Below are 19,365 nucleotides of genomic sequence, written 5' to 3' on the forward strand. Positions count from 1 at the left end.
ACTCGACAGCATTCTCACCCTCCCAATTTGTCTCTGGACCAACACTTTTTTTGTATTTTTTGACAATAAATCATGATTTCTACACAGTTGTAGGTTTTCTTTTAGTTGCAAATCTATCCCTTATTCATTGTGCTCCCAGGATTCAACCTCTTGGAGCTGATACTGTGTTCTGTCTTCCAGCATCCGGTAATAAAGTGAGCTGATACCAAATGGTGTAACACGTGAGGCAGTAATCTCAGCCTCATCACCACTGCTTGGCAATTATCTACCCAGTTTCCTGCTCCTCATCGCCTGGTTGCCTCTACTGAAATGTGGAGTGTGTGGAGTGGCTCAGTGCAGGACAGGGTTAGTCTCTCTGGTTCAATAGCCAGATCACACTGATTGTTTCAGTTTGTGTGTAGGAAGTCCCATAAAACCACTTGACAATACTGGAAACAACTTGATAGAACACTGGTCAAAGTGAATGAAGGAATCCTGCATTAATAACCAAAGTTTTCTGCCGTGATTAGATGGGATTGGAAAGTCACTCAAGAGGATTCCTGACATGACAATATTTTAACCATTATTAATGGTATATGGCTGACTTCCTGAGAGAGTTAAGGGGAACATGTCAAGTCAATGTGGCACAGAAAGTTATGTGAATGTTACTTGTCACTTGTCAGCCCAAGGTTGAATACTATCCAGATTTTGTTGCATTTTAACACGGACTACTTCAGTATCTGAGGAGTCACAAATGGTGCTGAACATTGTTAATCATTGGGAACATCCCCACTTTTGACCTTATGATGGAGTGAAGGTCATTGATGAAGCAGCTGAGGATGGTTGGACCTAGGACACTACCCTGAGGAACTCCTGCAGAGATGTCCTGGAGCTGAGATGACTGACCTCCAACAACCATGACCATCTTCCTTTGTGTCAGGTATGACTCCAAACACCAGAGTATTTGCCCCCTGATACCCATTGATTCCAGTTTTGCTAGAGCTCCTTGAAGCCACACTTGGTTGAATGCACCCTTGATGTCAAGGGCTGTCACTCTCACCTCACCTTTGGAGTACAGCTCTTTTGTCCATGTTAGAACCAAGGCTGTAATGAGATCAGGAGCTGAGTGGCCCTGACGGAACCCAAACTGGGCATCACTGTACAGGTTATCGCTGATCTGGTGCTGCTTGATAGCACTGTCGATGACACCTTCCATCATTTTACTGATGATTGAGAGTAGACTGATGGGGCAATTGGCCAGGTTAGACTTGTCATGCTTTTTATGTACAGGACATACCTGGGCAATTTTCTACATTGTCGGGTAGATGCCAGTGCTGTAATTGTACTGGAACAGCTTGACTAGGGGAGCAGCAAGTTCTGGAGCACAAGTCTTCAGTACTATTGCCGGAATGTTGTCAGGGCCCATAGCCTTTGCTGTCTCCAGTGTCTCCAACCGTTTCTTGATATCATGTGGAGTGAATCAAATTATCTGAAGACTAGTATCTGTAATGCTGGGAACCACTGGAGAAGATCGAGATGGAACATCCACTTGGTACTTCTGGCTGAAGATTGCTGTGAAAGCTTCAGACTTATCTTTTGCACTGATGTGTTTGGCTCATCCATCATTGAGGATGGGGATATTTGTGGACCCTCTCCCTCCAATGAGTTGTTTAATCGTTCACCACCATTCACAACTGCATGTGGCAGGACTGCAGAGCTTAGATCTGATCTGTTGGTTGTGGGATCATTTAGCTCTGTCTATCACTTGCTGCTTACACTGTTTGGCATGCAGATAGTCCTGTTTGGTAGCTTCAGGTTAATATCTCAACCTGGTGCTGCTCCTGGCATGCCCTCCTGCACTCTCCATTGAATCAGGGTTGATCCCCTGGCTTGATTGCAATGTTTGAGTGGGGGATATACTGGGCCATTAAGTTACAGATTGTGCTGGAGTACAATTCTGCTGCTGTTGACAGCCCACAACGCCTCATGCATGCCCAGTTTTAAGTTGCCAGATCTGTTCGAAGTCTGTCCCATTTAGCACTGTGATGACCAGGCTATGACAGATAACAGATAATTTAACCACCGCTCCTTGACACTCAATGGTGTTACCATCACTGAATCCCCCAGCATCAACATCCTGGGGGTTAGAATTGACCAGAAACTCAACTGGAATTACTACATAAACACAGTGTCTGCAAGAACAGGTCAGAGGCTAGAAATACTGCAGTAAGTAATTCACCTCCTGACACAATAAAAGCTGTCCACCATCTACAAAGCACAAGTCAGGAGTGTGATGGAGTACTCCCCACTTGCCTGGATGAGTGCAGCCCCAACAACACTCAAGAAGCTTGACACTATCCAGGACAAAGCAGCCCGCTTGATTGGCACTACATCCACAAGCATACACTCCCTCCACCAACGACGCTTAGTAGCAGCTGTGTGTCCTATCTACAAGATGCACTGCAGAAATTCACCAAAGATCCTCAGACAGCACCTTCCAAACCCACGACCACTTCCATCTAGAAGGACAAGGGCAGCAGGTATATGGGAACACCACCACCTCTAAGTTCCCCTCCAAGCCACTCATCATCCTGACTTGGAAATATATTGCTGTTCCTTCACTGTCGCTGGGTCAAAATCCTGGAATTCCCTCCCTGAAAGCATTGTGAGTCAATCTACAGCAAGTGGACTGCAGCAGCTCAAGAAGATAGCTCACCAGCACCTTATGAGGGGCAACTAGGGATAGGCCAGCAGGGCCAGCAGCACCCACATCCCACTAATGAATAAATAATAATGAAAAAAAAAGGCTTTGCACTTATTGAATTTCATTGCTAGCTCTCTGTAGATCAATCCTTTGTCCCATGTTCCCACTCGATTCCTGTCATCCAGCAGGTTTATTTCCCAAAAATGCCTGACCTGAAGTTCAGTGGGACTGGAGGTGGGGAGCAGGCCTGATAGTATATATTTGAACTTTCAAAAGGCGAAGCGCCACCTAATGGACTTGTTAGCGCGATTAGAATCCGGGAGTTAAAGGCACAGTGGACGCAGAAATGATAAAAACGTTTGTGGTGAATGGTTGTTTTTCACACTGGAGAGTTACATATGCTTATGTTTCTGGGGAACAGTATTAAAACCAGCCACCATTTTAATTTATATTAACGTCCTGGATTGGGAACTTACAAATTGTAATTTAAAATATGGAAATGAAACAACATTTTGAAATGTAATAATGAAACAAGAAGGATAGTAACAGAATTCAGAAGCACAGAGACAGATTGGTGGCATCAGCAAGTGTGTGGCAGATAGGAATTAAAATAGAGATATGGGAAATTAACATTTTGGTAGAAAAATTGAGGAAAGTCAACATGAACTAAATGTACAATTTTAAACTGAGTGCAGAATACAATATTCAGAATATGTACACAAATCTTTGAAGTTATCAGGACAAATTGCCAGTAATTTGGCCGTAAATTGGATCTTTGGTTTTATAAATAGTTTATAAAATCAAGGAAACTATGTCACATTTAAGTCAGAAGGTTGTTGGTTGAGCAGGATTTAAGCACAAAAATCTAGACTGACTCTAGTGTAGTACTGAGAGAGTGCCAGATGAGACATAGAAGATCTCATTTGACAATTTGAAGGGCAGGGTGTAATCACAATGTCCTGGCTAATAGTTATGCCTTGATCAACATCACAAAACAAGAGATTATCTAATCATTTTCACAATGATGTTTGTGAGAGCTTGCTGCGTGCAATTTGCTACTGTGTTTCCTACAATACATCAGTTATTACACGATAGAAGTATTTAATTGGCCGTAAAGTGTTTCAGGACACCCTGAGATTCTAAAAGGTGCTTTAAAATGCAAGGATTTCTTTTTTATGTTCGAAGTGTGTTGAGACAATAATTGAGCTTCAGCTGAAGTGTCGTGCAGCACAGTTGAGAAGGTTGACAAGGTGTTGAAGAGGGTGAAGTCGAGACTTATTCGAATAATATAAAACAAAATACTGCAGATGCTGGAAGAAAACAGAAAAATGCTCAGCAGGATATGTGAAGAGAGAGAGAGAGAGAAAGACAGAGAGACTTTTTATCAGGTGTTCATCAATCCTGCTGAGTATTTCTAATTGAAGAGATGAGTTTTATAAAGGAGTGTGAAATCATTAAACGACTAAATCTGGAGAGACCGTTTCAATGAGCATTCAGATGGTCTGGAGGTGAGATGAGGTAAAAGAAGCACGTTGTGATCTAAATGTACCATCTGAAAGGATGGTAAAGGCAGATTTTTAAAAAAAGTTGGATAAGCAATTGAAAGGAAAACATTTTTCGAACTGCGTGGAACTAACTAGCTAAATTTACCAGGCAGATAGCATATTTGTGATGGACCAATTGGCCTCAATTAGTGCTTCTCATTCTTAGTGGAAAGTGTTCTCGAACAGAGAGACCTAAGGGTGCAGGTAGATAGCTGCTTGAAAATGGCGTCACAGATAGACAGAATGGTGAAGAAGGCATTTGACGCACTGGCCTTCATTGGCCAGAGCATTGAGTAGACGAGTTGGGACATCATTTTACAGCTGTAAAAGATATTGGTAAGGCCAATCTGGAGTTCTGCGCATGATTCTGGTTGCCCTGCTATAGGTAGGATGTTATTAAACTGTAAAGGGTGCAAAAAAGATTTACAAGGATGTTACCAAGACTGGTTTGAGTTATAAGTAGAGGCTGGATAGGCTGGAACTTTTCTCCCTTGAGCGTAGGAGGCTGAGGGGTGACCTTATGGAGGTTTATAAAATCATGAAGGGCATAGTTAAGGTGAACAGCCAAGGTCTTTTCTACAGGTTAGGGGAGACCAAAACTAGATGGCAGAGGTTTAAGGTGAGAGGGGAATGATTTAAAAGGCAACTGAGGGGCAACTTTTCACAGAGGGTGGTGCGATATGGAACAAAGTGCCAGAGGAAGTGGTAGTAGGTACAATTACAACATTTAAAAGACATTTGGACAGGTACATAGATAGGAGAGATTTAGAGGGATATGGGCCAAACGCAGGGAAATCTGGTCACCATGGATGAGTTAGGCCAAAAGGCCTGTTTCTGTGTCATATGCCTCTATGGATCTATGACTCAATGGCTAGAAGACAGTGGGATGGTTCATGCCACGCGTCCAGTTTACCCAATAAATATTGTGCCCTGGCTGCAGAGTAGGATTAAGTGTCTCCTGTATGGGGACCTGTGCCCATTAAAGATCGCTCCCAGGAACACCCCCATTCTCTCTCTCTATCCATATTGCTCACCCATGTTCCCAATTCCCTTTTCTGGTGTCTCCCAGGCTGGCCCACTGAGACTCCAGTCTGACCTGGTTTTGGGCTGTAGTTCCTCTATTTGCAGGTGACTGCCAGCAGTAGCAATTACTGCTCCAGGGGCGGGGGGAGGGGGGGGGAGGTGGTGGGGCGGTGGCGGGGGTGGCGTGGGGAGGTGGGGGGTTTGGGGGGGCACTACTGAAACAAGAGCTTTGCCAACTACTTGATTGGCTGACTGCTGTCTGAGGCTATATATCCTCTCAGATTAGGTAGAAGGCCTGTCTGAAGCCAATAAAAGGCCTGATGACTGCCAAACAATGGCAGGGTGACCAGGCTGCACACAACCTCAGCAGGTGCAAATATTTCTGAAATGTTCAAAAGCAAAGTTTTTAAACAGAAAAAGCTGTTAGTCAATGTAAATCACAACACTAAACGTGAAAACAGAAAAACATTTTCTTTTACATTTTCAATGTATTCTGACACATTTGACCATTGGAAAAGTGCTGTGAATCATGATTAAAAAAAATTACACAATGCTGGTCAATTTAAGAGCCAGTAAATGAATAAATGCATTAAAACACATCTCCATTAAAGTACAGCATCTAATAGTGGCCTTTGAAAGTGTCACAATGTTTTATGCTTACCTTTCAAAATGTTTCCAATGCCTCAACAGGATTATCCCAGTGGTCTCAGGCTCTCCAAGGAAGTGTGATTCTTTTAGGGCTTACAAAATCCACACAATTTTCATTTGGCCCTTTCAACAGCAAACCTGACATTGGAAGAGGTGTGTGTACATTCTGCATCTAAGAGCTGAACTCACCAAAAGATCAGAGAAAAGTGTATGGACATTTTTTCAGCAAAAAAAAGTTCAGCATTTCAAAGACAACAAGGTGCAGGGCTGGATGAACACAGCTGGCCAAGCAGCATCATAGGAGCAGAGAGGCTAACCATTTCAAAACCAAATTTACACCTCCATAGGGAGGTGGAAATCTTAGTATCATAGAATCCCTACAGTTCAGAAAGAGGCCGTTTGGCCCATTGAGTTTGCACCAAGCCTCCGAAGAGCATCCCATCCAGACCTACCACTAGCCCTATCCCCGTAACCCCTCATTTACCATGGCTAATCCACCTAACCTCCCACATCCCGAACACTACAGGGCAATTTAACATGGTTAATCCACCCAACTTGCATATCTTTGGACTGTAGGAGGAAACCAGAACACCTGAAGGAAACCCACACAGACACAGGGACATCATGCAAACTATAGACAGTCACCTGAGGCTGCAATCAAACCCAAGTCTCTGGTGCTGTGAGGCAGCAGTGCTGACCACTGAGCCACCGTGCCGCCCCTTGCTCCAGAAGGTCTTGCTTTAGAACCTGGATTTTATGATTATGAAGTGTTTGTTTCTTTTTTACAACAGCAATACACTAATCTGTCCCTTATTTTCTGTCCTTCCTGAGAATCACCTTTAATTGCAATCAATGTCTTTGAAACTCTGACCCTTCTATGACAAGAATGAAATATGGCCTCCCATGGCCCACTTATCTTTCAATCCACGCACTGAGGATACCTGCATAGATGTCAACTGGAGACACACACAAGCCAATGGAAGACACCTACACACATGCCAACTGGAGACACACATGTCAATAGGAGATAACTACACACATGTCGACTGGAGATGCACACATGTTAACTGGAGACACCTTCATACATGTCGACTGGAGATATCTACATACATAGAAACATTGAAAATAGGTACAGGAGTAGGCCATTTGCCCCGTTGAGCCTATACCACAATTCAACATGATCATGGATGATCATACAATTTCAGTATCCCACTCCTGCATTTTCTCCATACCCTTTGACCCCTTTAACCGCAAGTGCCACGCCCAGATCTCTTTTAAATATATCTAACAAACTGGCCCCAATAGCTTTCTGTAGAGAATTCCACAGATTCATAACTCTCTGAGTGAAGAAATTCTTTCTCATCTCAGTCCTGAATGGCTTACCCCTTATTCTTAGCACGTGACCCCTAGTTCGGGACTTCCCCAACATCGGGAATATGTCATACATATCAACTGAAGACATACATCGTCAATGGGAGATACCTACACTCACATTGACTAGAGATACCTACACACATGTCAACTGAAGACACCCACACATACGTTGACTGTAGACACACATGTCAACAGGAGACACCTAGACACATGTCCCCCGGACATACCTACATGCACGTTGCCTGGAGACACCCACACACATGTTTACTGGGATACCTGCACAAATATTGACTGGAGATACTTACACACATGTTTACTGGGGATACCTACACACATATTGACTGGAGATACCAACCACATGTTTACTGCAGACACCCACACACATGTTAATTGAAGACACCTACACACTTGTTAACTGGGATACCCGCACGTACGTTTCCTGGGGATATCTACAGACACATCGACTGGACATACCTACACACATGTTTACTGCAAGCACCCATACACATATTGACTGGAGACACCTACTTGACTGGAGATACCTACACACTCAACTCACCTTACACTTTTGACCCTTCCACCCTCCATCAAAACTCACCCATGGTGTACTATGGACAGGCCTTAGGAGTCGAGATTAGACAAAATAAAATGCAGGTCAATTAACATATTACAGTCTTCCCTATATTTAAAAAAAGTCCAATCCATCAAAACACATTCAAAACTTTTAAATCTCCACAAGTAGACAGGGTGATTAAGAAGGCGTTTAGCACTCTTTCCTTCATTGTTCAGATCTTTGAGTATAGGGGTTGGGACGTCATATTGAGATCATACAGGATGTTGGTGAGGCCGCTTCTGGAGTATTATGTACAATTCTGGTCACCATGCTATTGGAAGGATTTTGTTAAATTGGAGGGAGTTGAGAAAAGATTTACCAGGATATTGCCAGGAATGGAGGATTTGAATTATAAAAATAGGCTGGACAGGCTGTGACTTTTTTCACTGGAGCGTAGGAGGTTGAGGGGGCGACCTTTTAGAGGTTCACAAAATCATGAGGGGGAATAGATAAAGTGAATAGCTGGGTCTTTTCCCTAGAATGGGGTTTTCAAAACAAGGGTGCATATTTTTAAAGTGAGAGGAGAAAGTTTTAACAAGGACAATGAGGGGCAACATTTTACACAGAGAGTGGTTCATGTGTGGAATCAACTACCAGAGGAAGTGATGGATGCAGGTACAGTTACAACACTTAAGAAACATTTTTTAGTACATGAATAGGAAAGGTTTGGAGGGATATGGGTGAAACGCAAGGAAGTGGGACTAGTTTAGTTTGGGAACATCTCGGTGTGGACTAGTTGGACTGAAAGGTCTGTTTCCATAAAAAACAGAAAAACTGCAATGCTGTAAATCAGAAACAACATCAGAAATTGCTGGAAAAGCTCAGCAGCTCTATCATCATGTTGTATGACTCTATGACTATGACTCTATGATAGTATGCAAGTTCAGCAGTTAATAGTAATAGGGAAGGCAAATGGAATGCTGGTCTTTATTTAAAAGGGAATGGAGTATAAAAATGGGGAAAAGTAAAAACTAAAACCGTACAAAGCACTAGTCAGACCATTCCCAGAATGCTGTGAACAGTTTTATTCTCTTATCTAAGGAAAGATATACTGGAATTGGGGCAGTCCAGAGAAGTTTCGCTGGGCTGATCCTGCGTATAGAGGGATTTTCTCATGGGGAGAGGTTGAGTTGGTTGGGCTTGTATTCTTTGGAATTTAGAAAAATGAGAGGAGTCCTTATTGAAACATATAAGATCTTTAGGAAGCTTACAGGGTAGATGCAGTAAGGTTGCTCCCTATTGTGGGACAGTCTAAGACCGGACCATAATCTCAGAGTAACGGCTTTCCTGTTATGACAGAGATAAGGAGGATATGCTTCTCTCAGATGGTAATGAATCTGTAGAATTCTTTACTACAGAAAGCTGTAGGGGCAGATTGTTAAGTATATTCAATGCTGAGTCAGACAGATTTTATCAGATATGCCAAGATTTCATTGAATGGTTGAACAGTCTTGATGGGCCAAATGGTTTACTTATTATGTTCAGTTTTGGAGATTATTATGGGATTTTGGGGCTTTCCGAACAGTATTATTATGGGATGTTTCAGGACTTAATAGGATGTTTACAGCTTCCGCCTGTTTATCATGCCATGATTAGGGATTAATATGGACTTTTTGTGATTATTATGGGATGATTGTTGATTATAATTCCTAAATGGGGGTGTTCTGATTAGATTATTATGGGATGTTTGGTGAATATTGTGGATTTTTTGTGATGTATGATAATTATTATGTCATCATAGAATTCCTACAGTGTGTAAGCAGGCCATTTGGCCCATCAAGACCACACCAAACCTCCAAAGAGCAACCCTCCCAGACTCAACCCCCTACCCCATCCCTGTAATCCTGCATTTCCCATGGTTAACCCACACAGCTGACACATCCCTGGACACTATGGGCAACTTAGCATGGCCAAGCTATCTAACTTGCAAGGAAACCAGAGCACCCAGAAGAAACCTACGCAGACACAGGGAGAATGTGCAAGCTCCACAAAGACAGTCACCCAAGGTTGGAATCGAAGCCAGGTGCCTGGCGCTGTGAGGCAGAAGTGCTAACCACTGAGCCATAGTGCCGTTATCATGGGATTTTTTTGTGATTATTATGGTATGTTTGGGAATTATTACAGGACATTTAAGGATTATTATGGGCTCCTTTAGGAATCTTTATGGGATGTTTTTGGGTTACTATGGATTATTGTTTGTATGGTGTTTCTGATTTGGATTGCTATGGGATGTTTGTGGATTATTATGGGCTGCTCTGGGAATTTTTGTATAATGTTTGGTGAGTATTGTGGGATGTTTTTGAGATTATTGTGGACTGTTATTTGGGGAGGTTCTCGTTTAAATCATTATGGGACGTGTTTGTGATTTTTACAACAGACTTTTGTGATTATTATGGACTGTTGTGTGGAGTTTCAGATCTGGATCATTATGGAATGTTTCTGTTATTATTATGGGATATTTTTTGTAATTATTTATGGATTGTTATGGGGGATCTGATTTAGATTAATATGAGATTGGTGATTTTATGGACTGCTTTCGCGGAAGATGGGTTCTGATTGGAACTATTATGGGATGTTTTGTGATCATAATGGAATTTTTAAAATGAGCATTAGGGACTGTTATTTGGAAGTATCTGATTTCAATTATTTTGGATATGTGGTGATTATTATGGACTGTAACGTGGGAGGGGTGTCTGATTTGGATTATTATGGAACATATGGTGATTATTCTGGGATGGTTTTGTAGTTAATATGGACTGTTATTAGGGATCTGATTTGGATTATTACAGGATGTTTGATTATTATGGGATACTTGGTGATTATTATGGGATGCCTCTGGCTTCTGCGCTGGTTGTTGGACTGTGGCGCATGCGCAGTGCCGGGCGAAGGGCAAGATGGCGGCGAGTAAAACCTTCGGCCAGAAGCCGGTGAAATTCCAGCTGGAGGAGGCGGGAGAGTGGTACATGATCGGCTCAGAGGTAAGATACAGCTCGGGAAAGTGGTATGTGGTTGGCTTAGAGGTAAGATACAGCCCGGAAACGACAATTACCACAAGGGCCCGGACACCGAGAGCCCATCCCCACAGATACCGCCCCCCCCACCCAACCCATACCCCAGGCTCTCCGTCCCGGCCTCAAATAACTCTCCCTGCGCCCTCCGCCTGCCCGTCCCTACCCCCCTCTGCCTGCCTCCTAAACCTGCCCCTCCTTGCCTCCTCTCAACTCTTCCGCCTCCCCGGCCACCCCTCCATGCCCCCTCTTGCCCTGACCACCCCCCCTGAATGTCTGTGTGGAGTTTGTACTTTCTCACCATGCCTGTGTGGGTTTCTGTCGGGTGCTCCGATTTCTTCCCACGTTCCAAAGATGTCCAGGTTAAATGGACGGCCGTGCTAAGTTGCCCATAGTGTCCAGGTTAGGCAGATTAGCCAGGGTAAATGAGGGGTTGTGGGGATGGGGTCAGGCGCAGGTCTGGGTGAGATACTTTTCAGAGCGTCATTGCAGTCTCAATGGGCTGAGTGGCTGTTTCAACACTGTAGGGAATCTGTTATTGAATTGAAGATTGACTTGAGAGTGGCAAGTCTTCAGTTTGTGCCATAACTGGGGGTCAGCTGTGGTTTCACCAGTGTTGTCAGGTCAGAAGGTCTTATTATTTGACTTAGAACATAGAACATAGAACAGAGCAGCACAGGAACAGGCACTTCAGCCCACAATATTGTGCTGAATGTGATGTCAAATTAAGCTAGTCCCTTCTGATTGCCCTTGGTCTGTATCCCTCCATTCCTTGCATATTCATGTGCTATCTAAAAGTTCCTTGAACACTCCTGTCATATTTGCCGCCTCCACCACCACCCCTGGCAGCACGTTCCTGACTCCTATCACTCTGTGTTATTTTTTTAAAAAAAACTTGCCCCTCGTATCTCCATTGAACTTGCCCCCTCTCGCCTTAAATGCATGCCCCATAGTATTACACATTTCAACTCAGGGTTGACGGTAAGAATTCATCTTGTAATTTTATAGACTTCCATCAAGTCTCCCCCCAGCCTGTGCTGCTCCAGAGAAAACAACCTGAGTTTTTCTAGCCTCCAGTTAGTCTTACATCAATGGTGGGCAAATTATTGGAAACGGCTCTGAGAGACAGGATTTATGATCACTTGGAAAGGCACAGTTTGATTTGTGATAGCATGGCTTTGTGAGGGGTAGATTATGCCTCACAAACCTTATTGAATTCTTTGAAGCGGTGACCAAACACGTGGATGAAGGTGGAGCAGTGGATGTGGTATACTTGGATTTAAGTAAGGCGTATGATAATGTTCCCCATGGTAGGCTCATGCAGAAGGTAAGGAGGCATGGGATAGGGGGAAATGTGGCAGATTGGATTCAGAATTGGCTGACCCTTAGAAGACAAAGGGTGGTAGTGGATGGAAAATATTCAACATGGTGCTCAGTTACGAGTGGTGTAGCACAAGGATCTGTTCTGGGTTCTCTTCTATTTGTGATTTTTGTAAATGATTTGGATGAAGGAGTGGAATGGTGGATTAGCAAGTTCAGGGACGATACAAAGGTGGGTCACGTTGTGGACAGTGCGGAGGGCTGTTCTAGGTTACAAAGGGACATTGATAGGATGCAGAGCTGGGCTGATAAGTGGCAGATGGAGTTTAACCCTGAAGAGTGTGAGGTGATTCATTTTGGAAGGATAAACTTGAAAGCAGAATACAGGGTTAACGGAAAGATTCTTGGCAGTGTGGAGGAGCAGAGGGATCTTGGGGTTCATGTTCACAGTTCCCTGAAAGCTGCCACCCAGGTGGATAGAGTTGTTAAGAAGGCGTATGGTGTGTTAGCTTTCATTTAATAGAGGGATTGAGTTCAAGAGCCGTGAAGTTATGCTCCAGCTGTACAAAAGCCTGGTTCGGCCACATCTGGAGTATTGTGTCCAGTTCTGGTCACCTCATTACAGGAAAGATGTCGAAGCATTGGAAAAGGTGCAGAGGAGATTTACTAGGATATTGCCTGGAATGGAGGGAAGGTTTTACGAGGAAAGGTTGAGAGAGCTCGGGCTTTTCTCTTTAGAATGACGAAGGATGAGAGGTGACTTGATAGAGGTGTACAAAATGATTAGAGGTATAGATAGAGTAGACAGCCAAAGACTTTTTCCTAGGGTGGAGGTAGCTTTTACAAGGGGACATAGTTTTAAAGTGAAAGGAGGTAGATATCGGGGAGACGTCAGAGGTAGGTTCTTTACTCAGAGAGTGGTAGGGGCGTGGAATGCATTGCCGGAGAGGGTATTGGAGTCGGCCTCATTAGGGGCATTTAAGCGGCTATTAGCTAGGCATTTGGATGATAGTATAAGATAGCGGTAGAGGTTAGATAGACCTTTAGGTTTCGGGTAAAAGTTCGGCACAACATCGTGGGCCGAAGGGCCTGTACTGTGCTGTACTGTTCTATGTTCTATGTTCTCCTTATGGCTCATACCCTCTAATCTACTCCTGGACTCTCTCCAAAGTCACCTTATCCCTCATGTAATGTGGTGACCAGAATTGAATGCAATTGTCCAGGTGTGGCCTAACTAAAGTCTTATAAAGCTGCTCTTGACACTGGATTTTGCAGAAAAGAGGAAGTTCTTGCTGCAGTCTATGAAGTGAGTTTGTTTCTTCCTGTGCAGCTAGTAGCAAAAACTACCACATCTCCACTTACTGCTAGACCTGGGCTATTGTTGTGGGAGTGCTGTGCAGGAATTTTTAAACTTTTTTTAAACTTGTTGAAATAATGGTGTAAGCTGTTTCACAAACTCTGTCTGTCTCAGGTTGGTAACTACCTGCGCATGTTCAGGGGTTCCCTGTACAAAAGATACCCATCTCTGTGTCGCCGACTAGCCACAGTTGAAGAAAGAAAGAAGATTGTAGCATCCTCGCATGGTAGGTGTCTATATCTGTGCTGTGATGTGACTGGTCAGTCAACTGTTGCTGAAAGAACACACATTTGCATTGTTCTTGTCAGGTAAAGTGTTTGTTATTTATTAGTCTCCACCAGCTGTACCTGAAGATCCTGATTCTCTCTGCAAAATTGCACCGGGACCATGCCTGAACCTCAGTCCACTAATTCTGTATGGAGTGAAGTATGTTGGCCATCTCTTTAACTGTGGAGGCTGTCCCACCATTGTAATCTCTCGTACCTGCATTTTCAAATGGAGATCAGCGGATAGTCGCTGATTTATGGCTTTATTCTCTCTCAGATCCCAGCTCTGAACCTTTCCATCAAGTCCATGGCTGAAAGCAGCTAACTCAGCACAAGTCAGGAATTGTACCAGACTGGAAATAAGCATGCCAGTGGGGAATGTGCTGATATTATTTCTATTTTGCCACTTTAATATTGCTCGCCCAAGTGCCTAAGTCCTGTTCTGTTCCAGTGCTGGAGCTACATTGCAGACCCCACAGCGGAACCAGCTCTGAGGAATCTGCATTGTCACCAATCCTGGGTTCACTGTGGAGGAGCGGAGGGTAGGGAGCCAACCACTAGGTTCTACTGTTAATGGAATCGAATTTAAAGAGCAATCCCACTCCCCAATTTCTCCCCCTCTGCCATGGCACTGGGACTGCCTGAGACTCCAATGACTTAATTTTTATAGCTTTTTTTTTGTAATGAAATATGGGTGTTGCTGTCTGGCCAGCATTTATTGCCTGTCCCTACTCTTGAGAAAATGATAAACTGCCTTGAACGGAATCATTCTATTTGGTGTAGAGACATCCACATAGCTGTTAGGAAGGGTATTTCCAAGTGAGGTTTGTGAGAAATTTGCAAATAAAGGTGTTCCCATGTATGTGCTGCTTAGTACACCTTAGTGGTAGAGGTTGCTGGTTTGGAAGGTGCTGTTGAAGGGGCCATTAGTGAGTTGCTGTAGTCTATTTTGTAGATGGTACATATTGCTGCCACTGTGCGGTGGTGAAGGGAGTGAATGTTGTAAGATGGTGGATGGGGTGCCAATCAAGTACACTGCTTTTTCTGGATGGTGTCGATCTTCTAGAGTGTTGTTGCCCATATCTAGGCAAGTAGAGACAGATGGGGGTGGCACAGTGGCTCAGTGCTTAGCAGTGGTGCCTCATTGCCAGAGACCCAGGTTTGATTGTAGCCTCAGGCGATTCTCTATGTGGAGTTTGCTCATTCTCCCCGTGTCCACGTGGATTTTCTTCGAGTGCTCGGGTTTCCTTCTACAGTCCAAAGATATGCAGGTTAGGTGGACTGGCTATACTAAATTGCCCGTAGTGTCCAGGGATTTGCAGGCTAGGTGGATTAGCCACGGGAAATGCAGGGTTACAGGAGATGGGCATAGGGGTGGGTCTGGGTAGGATGTAATTCGGAGGGTTGGTATGGACTTGATGAGCCAAATGACTTGCTTCTGCACTGTAGGGATTCTGTGATTCTGTTCATAGAATCCCTACAGTGTGGAAACAGGCCCTTCGGCCCAACAAGTCCACGCCAACCCTCAGAGCATCCCACCCAGACCCATCCCCCTAACCTACACATCCCTGAAACACTACGGGCAATTTCCCATAGCCAATCCACCTAGCATGCACATCTTTGGACTGTGGCAGGATAATGCAGGAAGGGTGTTCCCAATGACTGGGAGTCTAAAACCAGAAGTCATGGTTTAAGGAGACAGGATTTAGAATTTAGAATTAGGTTTTATTGTCCTCTGTGGTCAAGGTACAGGGATACAGGAGTACAGTGAAATGTTTACAATGTCGCTATTCACGATCCCACCTTAAGTACAAGGTACCTAGGGGCAAAATCATAGGTAAAAGTAGAAATATGAAGAAATAAATTAAAAGTTCCGAATTACTGTCCTCCTTTAACCAAAGGCCTGTTCTCGCTTCACGCTGGGCTTTCCCCACAAGGGCCCGGTTTCTCTCCCGTGCTGGGATAATTTGTACTTACCTTTTGACACTCTTAATTACCTGGAATTATCTTGCCATTATCGCGTTGCATATAAATTTTGTGCATGTGCGCTTCCCTCCACTTTACCTGATGAAGGAGCAGTACTCCGAAAGTTTATGATTTCAATTAAATCTGTTCGACTGTAACCTGGTGTCATGTGACTTCTGACTTTGAAAAGATGGTGGAAGCAGCTTTAATAACAACTTTGAAAAGGAATTGGATAATTAATTGAATAAGAAAATTTTACAGGTCTGTGGGTAACGTGTGTGGAAATGGGACTCATTCTTTTAAACTCCTCCTAAGAGCCAGCAGGGCACAATGGGTCTCCTTTTTAGCTGTAATATTTTTGACATAGCTATTGTCCTGGATGATTTGTCGTCGGCTGGGATTTCACTTTCTTCTTCCTGGTCTTCTATACTGTGCTGCTTTAGATACGAGGACGGCAGTGTGTGTTAGCAGAGTGCTCCACTGCATTAGCTCTGGATACTGAGCGGGTGTGGGAATCATAGTTATATTTCAAACTCCTCCTATCCCACTTTCATTTGATGTACTGCTTTATAATTAGCCTATGACCCTGACTGTTTGAACTGTTCAAATGTTTTGAATTGATGTGCTCATTTAGAAGGACAGTGCAGATATAGTGGGCTGAATTGCCTCCTCCTGCATTGTAACAATTCTGAGACTCTACGATAAGTGTTAGTTGAAATATTTGTTTGGTGAATTATTCCTGTATGGAACAGATTTACCACATCCGTAATGAAACAATTCCAATTTATTGGGACTTAGGCCCATGGATTCCCATAAACTCTTCTCAGGTTTCTGGCAGTGACCACTAAGATGCAGGGGCAGGGGAAGCAGGTCCTATGGAGGAAGGGAAGATGGCAGGTCTCACAAGTGAGTGTGGGTGTGGGGGAGAGCTGTGAGTTCCACAGAGGGAGGTGCAGGCTCGATGTGTGATTAGTACAGCACAGCAGGCTGGCGCTTTGTGGGAGGCACATGGTACTGGTGTGAGGATAAGCCATGGAATGGCAGTGGAGGTGCACGTGTGGATTTCTGAATCAGGAGATCTCTTCCGAGTCAGGTAGTCAGCAAGAATTGACAGAGGGGTGGACTGAGGGATTGGGGATTTGGAGATGGTAATGAAATAGATAACGAGAGAACCCTGTAAGTTTTATTGAGGGACTGAAAGTACAGACCTCTGCAAAATTTGCTCTTTTCTCAGGTTTTAGATTAAAACAGTACATTTGAAGTATTTATATTGTGTTTTTTTAATTGATCAGATCATGGTTATACCACTTTAGCTACCAGCGTGACGCTTCTTAAAGCTGCGGAGGTCGAGGAAATCCTAGAGGGAAATGATGAAAAGTACAAAGCCATCTCGATCAGCACTGAACCACCTGCCTATCTCAGGTACTAACTATATCTAACACTGACCCAGTACAGTACACACACTGAACCATCATCTATCTATGCTGTCTATATCCAGTACTGACCCAGTACAGTACACATTCATGTTGTGTGTATCTAACAGACATAGTATAGTACACTACCACAGATGTAGTACAGTACACTCTCACACTGAACCATCATCCGTCTGTGCTATCTATATCTTGCACTGACCCAGTGCAATACACACTCGCATTACATCATCACCTGTTTCACTGCTGCCTGTGTCTAACAGATGTAGTACTGTACACTTTCACACTGAGCCATCATCTATGTGACATGGTACAGTACACACAAATTGAACCATCACCTATCTCAATTTTGCCTGAATCTAACAGGCATTGTGCAGTACACTGTCAAAGAGCCATCGTCTATCTGTGCTATCTGTATCTAGGACTGACATAGTTCAATACGCTCACACTGAACCGTCATCAATATGTATTGTCTGTATCTAACACTGATGTAGTACAGAACATGTTCACACTGAGTCATCATCAATCACAGTGCTGTCTGTATCTAACACTGACCCAGGGTAGTCGATAGTCATTAGTGTTGACCATTAATGCTGGGTCACTGCTGGTGTGTTGGAATAGTGCTTTCTCTGTGCTGGTTTGTATTATTAGTATTAGGATTCTGGATTTGGAGACTGAATCCGTGGTCAGTGCTGGTTTGTAGGCTGTGTGTTGGGGCAGTGCTTGCTTGCAGAATTACTGCTGTGGTTAGCTTAGATGGCTACACAGCTAGTTTGTAATGCAGTGTGATTCCAATAGTGTAGGTTTTATTTCTGCACTGGCTATGGTTATCAAGTCCTTCTCGACCTCTCTTACTCACCTGAGGTGTAGTGACCCTTGGATGTAACCACAACCAGTTGTGTGTGTGTGTCTCTCACTCTAATAAGTGAGCAGCACTATGGTCTGGTAAGTCCATGGCAACTTTAACTTTATCGTTAGTGCCGGTTTCTAGGAATAGGCAGTGCCGACTTGGAGGCTGAATGTTGGAGGCTGAGTGCCACGGCCAGCACAAATGACTGGACATCTGGTTTGCAGCTTAGTGTGATGCCGACAGCAGGAGTTCAGATCCTACACTGGCTGAGGCTACTTTAAATGTGTCACCTTCTCAACCTCCTCCATTGCCTGAGGTGTGGTGAGCCTCAGTCATAACCACCACCAGTCATGTCTCTCTCAATTGAACGAGCAGCCCTATCATCTGGTAAGACACTGGTGACTTTACCTTTACCATTATTGCCTGTTTGTAGGATTAGTGCTGGTGCAATGCCTGTTTGTAGGGTTAGTGCTGTGGTTAGCTCAGATTCTGGACAGTTGGTTTGCAATGCAGAGTGATGCCGACAGCCTGGTTTCAATTTCCACACTTGCTGAGGTTACCACAAAGGACTGTCCTTCTCAATCTCTTTTCCCTTGCCTGACGCGTTGTGACCCTCTGATTAAACCACCACCAGTTGTAAGCCTGCCTGCCTGTCTGTCTGTCTCTTGAATGAGCGAGCAGCCCTATAGTCTGGTAAGACTATGGTGACTTTACCATTAGTCATGATTTGTAGGATTAATGCTCAGGCAGTGCCTGTTTATAGGATGGTGGGTCATTGCTAGTTTCTAGGATTTTTGCTGGGTCAGTGGCTGCTGTCAGGATTAGTGAGAATTAGTGTTGGGGTGGTGCCGATTTTGGGGGAATTAGTGTTGGGGCAAGCTCAGATGACTGGACGGTTGGTTTACGATTTCAACAGCATGGGTTTAATTCCTGCACTGGCTGAGATTGCAATGAAGGACTCACCTTCTCAATCTCTTCCTTTGCCTGAGGCCAGTGCAACTCAATTATAACATCAATAGTCATCTCTCTCTCGATTGAACGAGCAGCCCTGTCATCTGGTAAGACACTGGCGATTTTATCTTTGCCTTTAGTGCCAGTTTGTAGAGTAAGGGTTCAGTCAGGGCCGTGTTATAGGCTGAGTGCAGGGGCCGTGCTGGTTTTTAGGCTGAGTGCTGGAGGTGTGATGGTTTGTAGAATTAGCATTGCGGTTAGCTGAGATGACTGGATAGCTGCTTTGTGATGTAGAGTGACCCTCTACATCACAAAGCAGCTATCCAGTCATCT

At 44.0% G+C, this 19,365-nt stretch overlaps 1 protein-coding gene across 5 annotated transcripts in view; it reads left to right on the forward strand.

The window, feature by feature from the left end:
* The first annotated feature begins 10,731 nt into the window (after positions 1-10,731).
* smarcb1a (SWI/SNF related, matrix associated, actin dependent regulator of chromatin, subfamily b, member 1a) overlaps positions 10,732-19,365 on the forward strand; it is a 29,082-nt gene continuing 20,448 nt past the window's right edge. For 3 of the 5 annotated variants that reach the window (XM_048611548.1, XM_020510009.2, XM_048611550.1), the window contains exons 1-3: positions 10,732-10,863; positions 13,685-13,796; positions 17,094-17,223. In XM_048611548.1, coding sequence (XP_048467505.1) covers positions 10,780-10,863; positions 13,685-13,796; positions 17,094-17,223 — 326 coding nt within the window. In that variant the 5' untranslated portion in view covers positions 10,732-10,779. The remainder of the gene's footprint in view (positions 10,864-13,684; positions 13,797-17,093; positions 17,224-19,365) is intronic. The other 2 variants (XM_048611549.1, XM_020510010.2) reach the window with 1 other exon arrangement.

This window comes from Rhincodon typus, chromosome 24 (assembly GCF_021869965.1).
Source record: "Rhincodon typus isolate 14 chromosome 24, sRhiTyp1.1, whole genome shotgun sequence".
NCBI classification, from domain to species: Eukaryota; Metazoa; Chordata; class Chondrichthyes; order Orectolobiformes; family Rhincodontidae; genus Rhincodon; species Rhincodon typus.